This window comes from Primulina tabacum, chromosome 14 (genome assembly GCF_025594145.1).
Source record: "Primulina tabacum isolate GXHZ01 chromosome 14, ASM2559414v2, whole genome shotgun sequence".
Taxonomy (NCBI): Eukaryota; Viridiplantae; Streptophyta; class Magnoliopsida; order Lamiales; family Gesneriaceae; genus Primulina; species Primulina tabacum.
This window is the reverse complement of record NC_134563.1, coordinates 28,683,376-28,695,392: the sequence shown is the minus strand read 5'-3', so window position 1 is coordinate 28,695,392 and position 12,017 is coordinate 28,683,376. Positions and strand designations below refer to the sequence as shown.

The window sequence follows — 12,017 nt, the reverse complement described above, 5'->3', positions numbered from 1 at the left end:
CAAACACCCTGGCATTCGGTTTGTTCTCCCGTGGCTTGTTGGTATTCACTCCTGAGTTTGACCCGTCTGCTTTACCCGGCCCAGTTCTGTTGGTGGCGTCTGGACATTCTGCCATACAGTGTCCTGGTTTCCCGCATCCAAAGCACACATCGCTCACTCTATGACACTCTCCCAGGTGTCGTAAATGGCACGTTGGGCAAGGCTTAATAGCTTGGTAGTTTGTGGCAGGTGAAGGCCCTTTTGATGGTCTACCAGACTGGTTAGGCCTCTTGAAAGTCTAGCTGTTATGTGGGGATTGACTACTCATAGGCCTTTTGTTCTTAAATTCCTTCTCCCTGCGCTGGATATCAGTTTCAGCTCAGATAGCTGCCGCCCATCAGGTCTGAAAAATTCGTTGGCTGATAGACTGCCAAAGCCGAGTGGATTCTACTGTTCAATCCCTTCTTGAAACGATGCAATTTCAAGGCTTCATCCGACCATCATTGAACTGGGAGGTGTATTCCACGACTGACATATCCGGAGCTTGAATGAAGTTTTCAAACTCACTCAGTTTCTGCAGTCTGACCTCGGCTGGATAATACTGTTTCAGGAAGGCTTCTCTAAATCACTGCCACGTGATTGGTCCTGCAGCTGTCATGGCTGGCGAGATTGCTTCCCACCACTTGCCCGCTTTATCCTCCAGGAAAGGTACTATCACATCCACTTTCAGTGCCTCGGGGACTTCCAACAGTCGTAGCTGAGTCTCCACACTTTTCAGCCAACTCTGGCTAACTTCAGGGTCTGCAGCGCCACCGAAAGTTGGGCACCTGTTCTTGCGCAGTGATTCATAATGGAACTTGATTCCATGCTGTGATGGAGGTGGTGGTGGTTGATTGGCGTTTTGGTTCACTAACCCTTGCAGTGTTGTTGCCACGATCGTGGCTATAGCCATCAGGTCTGCTTGGTTAAGACTGAACCCAAATGGCGGTCCATTATCGCCTTCGTTGGCATTGTTGTTGTTAGCGTAGCGAGGGTTGCGATTTTGACTTAGAGGTCTACCGGTCATTTCCTACAATTTTTAAACGTTTCTAAGAGTTTGCGGAGCATAACGACATGATTGAATAAATAAGTTATGCCGGAACAACTGAGATAAGTAAATAAATATAACTTTATTAATTTTGAACATTGAGGAACAACTGAATGGAAACAAATAGTACTGAATGAAAACAAATCGTGCTGAATAACATAGCAATAAGGATAAAATAACTCCTAGTAATAAAGCAAGGTCACTAAGACAGCCTAGTCATCTATCTCTCCGTCGCCAACTGCTGCTATAGGCTCATCTATCTCTATCGGCTCCTCCTCTTCCGGTTCCTCCTCTGGCTCTTCCTCTTGCAGTATCTCCACCATATGGGTGAGCTGGGCGTTCTCTTCCATGAGCTGCGCCACCTGTGCCTTATGTCCCTGTATCTCCGCATCAGCCACGTCCATCTCGTCATTCCAATGCTGCTGATACTGCAGATGGTACTGTTTCTTCTGCTTGATTTGCTCCTTCAGTGCTTCAACTTGCTGAGTCAGACGTTGGTTCACATACGCAAGGCTGTTCATGGCCTCACCTGAATTCTCCAGTCTCCTCTTACCTTTGGCATTCTGCTGTTTCTCTTCCTCCAGCTCCTTGCGGTAACGCTCCGTATCTTCTCGTAACTTTCCATGTTGAGACTTGCAATGTTCTATGACATCTCTTAGGTCCATGTTATCACCTCTAACTAGCTCACCCTGATAGATAGACTGGTTAAGGCGGACACGAATCTCTTCTTTCTCGGCTGCTAAAGTCTTGACCTCCCTCTTCCTCTCACTCAGTCTGGCTCTAAGTCGCTGAATCTGACGGGACTGATAGTGAAGGGCAAGCTCCTTCAAACGAATAGCAGCTTGGGCACGGGTGTGGGGTCGATAGGTAGTAGATGGAGCCATTTCCTGAAATCAAAAATGGAAATGCTCAGAATCAGAAAGAGACAATGTAGAATAATGGACAGTATGCAATATATATGAAATTTTCGAAAATTACGTAAATATTTTTTTTTTCCAAAAATGGAAATTTTGGAATTAGACATATGGGTTCGAAGCATATGTCGAGAGGATTCCAGAACAATCGACGGAATCGAATTCGAAATTTCCTATGAGAAGTTATAGGATCTACGAATATTTCCTAAACGGCAAAAACGACGTTTCGGAGGCCTAAACGAATGAATTTCGCGATTTCGACCCCTACGTCACGACGAAGTGGTGAAAATCGCTCTTTGGGCCGTTTCGGAGGGGATAGCATCGGCCTTACTCAAAAATCCCACCGAAATTTTTTTTTTTTGTAAAAATTTTTCTCATTTTTCCCAGCCGGATTATGAACCTGGCGGCTCTGATACCACTTAAATGTCACGCCCCTAGACTCGGGATTGACACCGGCGTTTAATAATCACACAATCGAAACAACAAGCCTTTGTAGTATAGTGTACACCGAAACCAGTTTATAAATCATAATCTCAAAGAAATAACCATTGTCTTTACAATAGCGAAATCTCAAAAACGCCAGAGTTTGATTGCGGAAACGTAAAACTAAATTAAAAGTTCAACCTAATCTAAAATCTTGAAGTCTCGCAATTCGCCAGCCCCAAAAATGGTCCGATTCCTCCTCCTCGATTTCCTCCTCGGATTTCTCTGGGACAGGTTGTGAGGGGGGTGAGTATTTTGGGAAATACTCAGCAAGCGGGGATATCGAACACAACATAAAAATTTTCCAAAATTTTCGAAAATAACGTATACATACACCATGCTTTTCATAATCGTAACATTATATCATAACATAACGACACTGCGATTTTTCACCTTTAACGGTTTACTGACGTCGGTCCCTAAGTTTTAATCCTCTAAGGGGGCGAGGCCATAAAACGGTTCTATCCCACCGTTAAGGGCCATATGTTGGAATTCCACCCATTTTCAGGGAGTCCTCACAGTGTCAAACATAACGTACCAAAATTTCATAAAAACGTATAGACGGGACTCGGGAGACGGTGCTCGACCGAATTTTTATTACTGTTCTTTTATAAAAAAAATCGAAAAACATGTATGCACAAACCGAAATTTTAAGTTTAAAAACAAGCCCACTTACAGTGTTTGAATGCTAAAAAAACGTGGGTGCTTGGCTTTTGGATTTAGGTCGCTTCTCGCTCCTCGTCCGGGCAGCGCTTCGGCTCGATTTTTAGGCTAACTTCGGGACAATTTTCGGGCAGAGCTTCGGCTAGGGGAGCTGCTGAATTTCGAGAATTTCAGCAAGGGAAATTTCGAAAATCTTTTGTAGGGAATGCTAGGCTTTAATGTGGTATTTATAGGGGAGGAGTATGAGACTAAGTATGGCATCTAAATCATGCTAAAAATTGCCTCAATCTTACAATATTGACTCCAAATCTCCTTGCTTAATTTCGAAATTCAGCTACCTAAGTGGTGAGATTTATCCCTTGATTTCCTTGTCCTCCCTTTGTTCGAAAATTAGGTTACTAGGTGGGAAGGATTTTGAGCAATCTTGGATGATTTGCTTCCAACTAATTAAGTATCTAACCATCACAATAAATTGGCATGTAATATGGTTGGATTTTCGAAAATTCCTAGCAAAATCATGCCTTAATTCTTTTAATTTGTATGATACACAAATCTTGCAAGACTCTCTTCCAAATTTTCGAAATTGCATGCCTTAATATGAATATTGTTGACTTGATAATTAAGATTTTCAATAATAAAATCTCCAATACAAGAATTTCCAATATATTTCTCACTTAATACCATAATCCAAGATCCTAAGTTCTTCAATCTCCCTACACATGATTAATTAACAAGTTTGAAGAAATTTTCGGTTCTCACATTGTGTCCCAGATGAGGGAGATTGTAAATAAGGATTCACAGAGTTTGTCATCAAATTCCTTTTTATTGGATGGCGATCTTAGGTAACAACTTGCTGCTGTGTTAGATATTAGTGAAAAATTGCATATTATATGAAATTATGGTTAACCTCATGAATTATATGGTGCATAACTTCTTCTGCTATTAACTCTTCTATATCCAACTTTTGCACCAGCTGCTTGGTTTGCTTGGTTGAACGAATTTCAATAATGAAAATCCTGCATTTTGTTTAAATTTTGTCCTCTTTGCATAAATGGTGCTATAGCTGTGTATTACAATAAATCGTGTATTTAAACTGTTGATAGAGTTTCCTTATGTGTTGCTGCTTTCCTTTTCGTTTCTCTGCAGCATTCCATTCTCCACTGAAGATGTACACATGGCAATTCCGGCAATAGATCCTTCAGATATTGAGCTTCCAGAGTTCCTTTCAGAATATCCTTCAGCCAAATTACCGCAGCAGACTCTGAAGTAAAATATTATCCCACTTCCTTTTGATGGTATGGCTTGTTGATCATGTGTCCAGCTGTGGACACTGGAGGTACCATGCATTTATCTTGGTTCTTATCCCTGTTTGCTTGGAATGTTGAGTTGCCTAAGACAAGGATAGTTTTTTTTTAGAATTGGCAGGGTTTAAGATGATGGAAGAAGTGTTACATGTTGATCGATGCCATGAGATTACTCAAATCACATTTAGGTTAGGATATCCTGTGATTGTACAAAGGAATAGGTAGTAAATTTACTCCAAGGATCAGGTGAATCTTTCTAAAGCTTTTCATTGAGCTATGTACATAAATGAATTCAATATCTTAGCAACGATGCCTTTTTGTTGTATTCTTTGCATCTTCACTGTCATTACTGTAACATGCTCTACAGAGGTGCTTTATGGTTACATGTTTGGGCAATTGAAGCCGGCTTTCTTTGCGTTTCATTTGCTTTTGTATTACATGGATCTTTCGTTTCTTTTTGTATGTAAAGACTATTGTTGACATTGGGGTCACAGTCTAGAAGAGGTGGAGTTTCTATAGTTTGGAAGTTCACTTGTCAGGTTGTTGCTTTATGCATACATTGATGTATGTCCATCAGTTCTGAAGAGCTAAGTTGACTTTTGAATGAAGTTTATTCCTCATTCCATGTTAATTTGATCGTTTGGATAAATTTATATTAGTTGAATTTCTCATCCATCATTTATTAATTTAGCTAAATGTAATTGTAATCGAGATGGATTTGAAATACACCAAAAAACGAAAAAATATGTAAGGACAATGAGAGAATATTAGCATGCAAATTACTTACATTCCTTGAGTTATATCTTGGTGGATTGTGTCCTGAAATTTGAATTGAATTCCTTAACAATTGGGAACAAAGAATGCATAGCTCGTTTTCTTTCAAAGAAATTCCATCATTTAAATTCAGTTGCCAGCTTGTGATTGTCCACATTATTTTTCAAAATTCACGTGGTAACGATAAGAAAATTTTTTAATTTGTAGAAAATTACCTAAAGCACTTGCAGTTCAAGATTAACAAGTTAATGATTTATTTTTTTTATAGAAAAATCAAAAATGACATTTTAAAAAAAAAATCATGATTAATGTAAATACATGTTTCCTTTTTCATTTTCATGAATTATATGTTATTATTATTCTAATTTTTCAATGGATATATATTAAAGATTAGAATTTATGTTTTAATTGGAAATAAATAATTCTCGAGAATGTTTATGATTTTTACCTAAATTAATTACTATTATAGTTGGAAGTTTTAATACATATTTTAATTATTCAAAATTCTTGAGAATTTGTAATTTATTATAATAATAAGAAGAATAATTACGAAGATAGGAAGAGAATAATTGATATTTATATTTTGACAAAATGCCTATTCGTACAATTATTTTTATTTTTTTTTTCCATTAATTAAGAATGAAAACTAATATATGTGAGGTATTAAAGTTAACTTTAATAATTAATAAATAATAATCTCTAAGTGGGTTATGTATTTGGTTTTGTATATGATGAAAAAACTCAATTTACTAATATGATTGATTTGTTTATTTTAGATTTGTTGATTTCATACAATGATAATATGATTTCATATGAAAAGAATAATTCCTTAGCTCCACAATAATATTTTGAATATCTAATTTGGTGTTTGAAATTGCTTTTGTGTTTATAATATGTCTTTAATATACGCAACATTTGAAATTGAATGTGCGTGATCTACGACGATTTAGATTTGTAATTTATTTTGTATTAATAAATCGTCTCTAATAAGTTTTTGTCTAAATTAGTATTTTTATTTGCATTTCAAATGTTTATTATTTAATTTGTTTGGTTGCAGGTATGCTCTCCCATCTTCAACAGGAAAATTTAAAATAGTATTAAAACAACCCTATCTTTCATCTTGCACATAATTATAACACAAGTGAAAAGATTTTTTCCTATTAGTTATAAATCCTTGTGACCTATAAACTTATAATCTATGTTATTTCATGGTAGCATAAAACAATATTATTTCAAAAATTAGATATTTATGTGTTATAGTTCTTGGTTTTAGATGATTTCAAGTGCTTGAGTTAGCGGTTCTTGTTACTGGATAATAAGACTTTTCAAAAGAATGTGAATACGAAAAAGAGTACACATAATAATGTTAGAATCAGGCTCGTTGCTTAGGACCTGCCAGATGACATAGCTAAGGCATAATTAGTCGCCAAAGTCTATGAATTGATCAAATGTGAACTTTAATGTTTATGATACTTTCTGAGTTTGTTTGTAAGGTCTAGGAAATTCGAACTACGTAACCCGACTGTATGCAATCTAGGGTTTAGTTTAAAATATGTGTTTAATGATTTTTATGCATTTTATTGCATGATTATTACCTGATTAGGTGTTTATTTCATTGGTTGTTTAATTTCATGCATTAAGATTTTAAGTTGCATTTCGCGCTCGAATGAGTAACGGAAACCAGGGATAATCATGAAAAATATTTTTATTGAATAATTATTTAATATAAGATGTATTTAAGGGAGAATTTCGAAAATGTGCTTTGGTTGAGTATTTTTACTCGTCGGGCCGTATTTTAAACCGGTACACAAATTTTATCGATATGGAGGATTTTTTGAGGGTTCGGACAATATTTTCAAAAACGTACCAAAACGAAATATTTTTCGAGGGTGTATTTGGGCTTGATAAGTTAATTTTAGTGTTTAGTGGGCCCAAAACCTTTTTTTTTAAATTCATTTAATTTTTATTAGGGTCCATTTATGCATGAGTTATCTACTTAAACCCTACACCATCAAATCCTAACCCTACTCATTATGCACGGTCGCCCCTCCCCTCCTTCAGCAGCCTATTTTCGAAGAAAAACCAGCAGCCATTCTCGATTTCCTCCATAGTTTTCAAGAAAGCTTCTTCCCCACCTCTCCAGTGCAAGTCCTATGCGAATACCTTCGAGTTTTCGAGCACGTAAACGTTAAGGCACGCCATGTATCTTCTTTTTCTCATCATTCATGTTGCATATATGATGATATGTGTGTCGTGTATGAAGATTGCTTGGTCCTTGCATGTTAAAACGTTTTTGACTTCGGTTTGTCATGAAATATGTATGTTCATATATCTCACGTTTTCTTTGCTTTTTTGCAATGGGGCTGCTAGATGTAGTGTTGTAGGGGCTGTATCACGTGCAGAGCATGGATACCTAGGGCTGAGAACCGATCGAAACATGGCTGGTTTCAGGTTGAGTGTTTGGGCCGTGTAGAGCATGCAATGGCTATATGGGTTTAGTTCGGGTTGCAGCGACACAAGGGTGGTTCCAGGCTGTGGTCCAGGCTCTGATGGGTCTGAGACATGTCCTGGGATAGCTCGAGCAAGCCGCATGTGGGCTAGGCGACAGATCGCGAGGGAAGAGTGCTTTGACTCGGGCTGCACTTGTTTGATGAAACCGCACGTTTGCGAGCTTGGGGGCTGAGTGCATGGTTAGGTTGGTCAAAGAAGGGGCTCTCGGCTTGTTCATGGTCCTAGGGTATGCTGGTTCGAAGCTGGTCCGGCTTCGTGTGGGCTAAGGTCAAAGGTTCATGGTTTGAGGCGCTAGGGTTTTGTAGTTGGCTAGAGCAGAAAATTCCTGCAACTTTCCGGGGCTGGTCGAGGGTCTTAAGTGGTCTGGTCTAAGTGGTTTAGGGGCTGGTAGGGCACGGTTGGGTCATGGTTTAAGTTGGAAAAGATTTGGTTAAATTTCGAGTTGATTCGAGTTAAAATCGGGATCCCCGTCCAAGTTTTAAAACGAATCGTATAAGTGTGAAACATGCTCGAGTTTACGTCTAAGAAATGCTTATTATTATGTTTTTAGGTGTTTTAAGGAGTTTGGTTGTATTCGAGTCGAAATTCTGAGATCCAGGGGTAAAATGGTAAATTAGAGTTTTCAGGGGCAAAATGGTCATTTTGCACCTGGGTTAGTCCTAACAGCGCCCTAAACACGATTTTGACATGTTTTAAAAGTTTATATTATCATATATATGACTTTTTATGAAATTATGAAAAATACGTTGCATGCTTTATTTTAAGGAAAATTACGCATATGCATGATTTATTTTAAGGAAAATTACGCATATGCATGATTTTGATAAGTGATGAATATGATGACATGATTTGAAGGATGGAAGTTGGTTGTGACTAATATGTATACGATGAGCTGTAAGGCGAAGGCTCAGTGGATAGGTAATACTGTCGCTGATGTCCCCGCTGCCGGGTACTACAGTTATACGTAGATGGATGCATCGAATAAAACTGATACGATAGAGCTGATACGAAAAGTTACAACTAATGAATGAAATTCAATTAAAAGAGATGAACACGTATATGATGATATGTTGAGATATGCTTTGACACATATGCTTTATTATGTTTACTTTTAGGCTTTAAAGATCATGAAATGTAATTTTTCTAGGATATTTTTCACTATTGTCTACTACGTATATGTACTTGCTATAACGTTACAGGTATGTTGAGTCTTTAGACTCACTAGGTGTGAATGTTGCAGGTGAGCATGGGCATCATGTTTATGAGATAGGATTGCATTGGATATTTTTCTCATACGCTTTCATTTTATATGTTGATGGTTGTTAAGATTTTGCATGCTTCGCTTTTGAATTATTTTGCTCGACAGTCTAAGATTTGACCTTCGTCATATTTTTTTTAACTGCAGTGCTTTTACTAATAGTTGAATACTTATTTTTAAAATATGAAATTTTCAGCTTTTATCGCATATATTCATAAAGATATAATTTTCGAAAATGAGTTAAATAAAAAAAATTTCTAGTAGTATTTTATGTAGTAGATGTTTCATTGTTGGTGCACAGGCATACTGATTTGTTTTTATTTCTGTATTTTTTTTATTACATGATATTTTTCTATTGTGATTTTTTGGTATGTCATTATTATAGATATAAAAGTATAAATAAAATAATTTTTTAAACTAAATGTAATTTCTTCACGTCGTTCGAATATTGATACGTTGCGATAAAATGGACAAATTCACCGCCACACTTTTAGACAAATTTCAGGCCCAAAAGGAATTTAAAAAGTTGGGCCCCGATTAATTATTTTGTTAGTAGTTAATTTAAAAAATGTAAAATACAGTCTAAAATATATATTAACATATAATATTGAAAATAAAAATATTATAATCAAATATCATAACAAAACATTATTTATAGAGAAATAAATCATACATTCTTTTTTTATCGTTTGTCCCTTTGGCGTCTTTGACAAAATTTGAACCACATTTAATATTCTAGGGTTTTAAAAAAAGCCCAAAGATATTTTTGGGTCTTTTGTTTAAGTTGGTTAGTCGTTGATTATATTTAAAAAAAAAAAACTATTTAGGCTTGTAATTATACCTAACCTAACATCTACACAGAATTTTTTAGGCCCCTTTGCTCGGTTCTTTGTTTGTCCCTTGCACCTTAAAAGGGGAACTATTGATGCATTATACGGATATACACATTCATATATATATACTTGTACAATGCTTGATAGCACGAGAAGATGAGTTTGAAGTAGAAGAAACATCTTGTTTTTTTTTTTTTTTTTTTTTTTTTTTTTTTTTTTTGTAAAGAAACATCTATCTCGAACTTCCTGCACAATACTTGATGGTACAAAAAGTTAATTCTAAAAGAGAATTTAATTTTTTTTTTTAGTGAGGAAACAAGTTATCTGGAGCTTTTCTCATGAAACTGATATTTCAGTTGGAAGAAAGAAAGTTGCAGTCGTCGGCCAAAGTAACAAATTTGACTTGCCATCTTCTCTACTTCTTTTGAAGGAAAATGCTGTTGTTTCTATAATTCAATTGTGTCTCATATGGCTCACGTTGGTTAATTGTAAACTGAAACGTCCTTTAATTTTAAACTTTAAATTCTATTTTTTTCATACATACTTTCGAAATTCACCATTTAAAATAACTTAGCATTTCCATAAATCAAAATAATTTAACATTTAAAATCTCAAGTGCATAAAAATCCCTAAATCGTGAATTAACAACATTCAAGTTCAACATTTAACATTATCAAACTAACTTCAAAATAAATCATAAAAATCTCTAATTAAATCATTAACAAAATCCTTAAAACTTTGACTATCAAGCTAATGCGGAAAATAAAGTCCCTCGGAAGTGTATTGCCGGACTCGATCCACTCAAGCGTCAGCACCTTCCTCAATATCATCATCACCTGCACCATTCAAACCTAATGAGTCTAATGACTCAACACGTTCTAAACAAGAGTAGCAAATAATATATATACATGCACATGCATTAAAATCATACTTTTTTAAAAATAAACTTGTAAGCATGAATAAATCATAAATCGTCAAATCGTAAAGCTTTCAATTGTTTATCATTTTGGGTGAAGTTTGATCCTTGAAAGTGACTAGCTTTATCCTCTGGTCAACTGATCAGTCTTAGCTCACCATTGTGCATGGGGACAGGCACTAGACGCCGACGTAAAATGGAAATACGATTGTTGGGCTCTATCTGGGGTTTTTTCCTGTAAACGGGCTCGCTCTGAGGCCTTCTCCCTCACGATTTTCCCAAAATCATATATCATATCCTTTATGTCAGAGTCAATTCACATCATTCAAAATATTTTTCTTTTTAATCATAAAATGCCGTGTTCTTTCCACATTTGAAAAATAGCATTTAATAATAAAAATTTCACAGTTTTACCATAAATCATAAAATCTCGTATTTTCATCATAAACGTTTTAAATATCATTTAGCATGAATTATGATCCCTCGGGACACTGCAAACCCTTTTCGTATTACCCAGATGTAAAATGACTGTTTTGCCCTTGGACTTAAAATTTCTCGATTTAGACCTTCTCTCACTTTTATTTACTCAAGACTAGCCCAAATAATTATTTAAACTTAAATTTGAATTCTAATATTTTATTTAACGTAAACTCGATGATTTCGATTTAATTATTTAATTACTAATTCGTGAAGCATTTAATTCTCGAATTAATTCAAATTTAAATATTTTCTTTCGAAACTTTAAACAAAAAACTTTTCATACCTAAACAACCCTCGTGAACCAGAACCGACCCCCATGGACCATGGTTCGAACCTTTTCCCATTAAACTCGAAAATTTGAACCCTAACTCGCCCCCATCGAGCCACGACCCAAATCCATCGAACCATGGCCAAGCCACCTTCGCCCAGACCAAGCCCTGACCTTTCTAGACCCTCGTTGAACCCTTCTGGACCAGCATACCTAGCCCACGCAAGAGCCCATGCGCGATCAACTCCTTAGTAGCGCGAGTCTCTCCTACTATCATCAAGCCATCTTGGACCAAGCCGCCTCGGCCTTAGACCCTACTGGACAAGCCTAGACCACCCCAACCAAGACACGAACCGTTCCCTCTAAAGTCGCACCTATGCGTGCATGGGAAGAGCCCTTGCGGTTAGGGATGACAATGGGCCGGGGCGGGGGCGGGTTTGCCTTTCCCATCCCCATCTCCGAATTCCATCCCCACCCCCATACCCGTCCCAATCCCCGTTTTTTCGGGTTCGGGGAATCCCCAAACCCGAAACTTAGGGGATCAACT

General features: G+C 36.7%; 1 protein-coding gene across 1 annotated transcript in view; it reads left to right on the top strand.

Annotated features, from left to right (window-relative positions):
- The window catches only part of LOC142524581 (myosin-15-like), a 48,717-nt gene extending 43,904 nt beyond the window's left edge, over positions 1 to 4,813 (top strand). Inside the window, exons 16-17 of the mRNA XM_075628619.1 lie at positions 3,887 to 3,968; positions 4,273 to 4,813. Of these exons, the coding sequence (XP_075484734.1) occupies positions 3,887 to 3,968; positions 4,273 to 4,396 (206 nt within the window). The 3' untranslated portion in view covers positions 4,397 to 4,813. The remainder of the gene's footprint in view (positions 1 to 3,886; positions 3,969 to 4,272) is intronic.
- Positions 4,814 to 12,017: the final 7,204 nt, after the last annotated feature.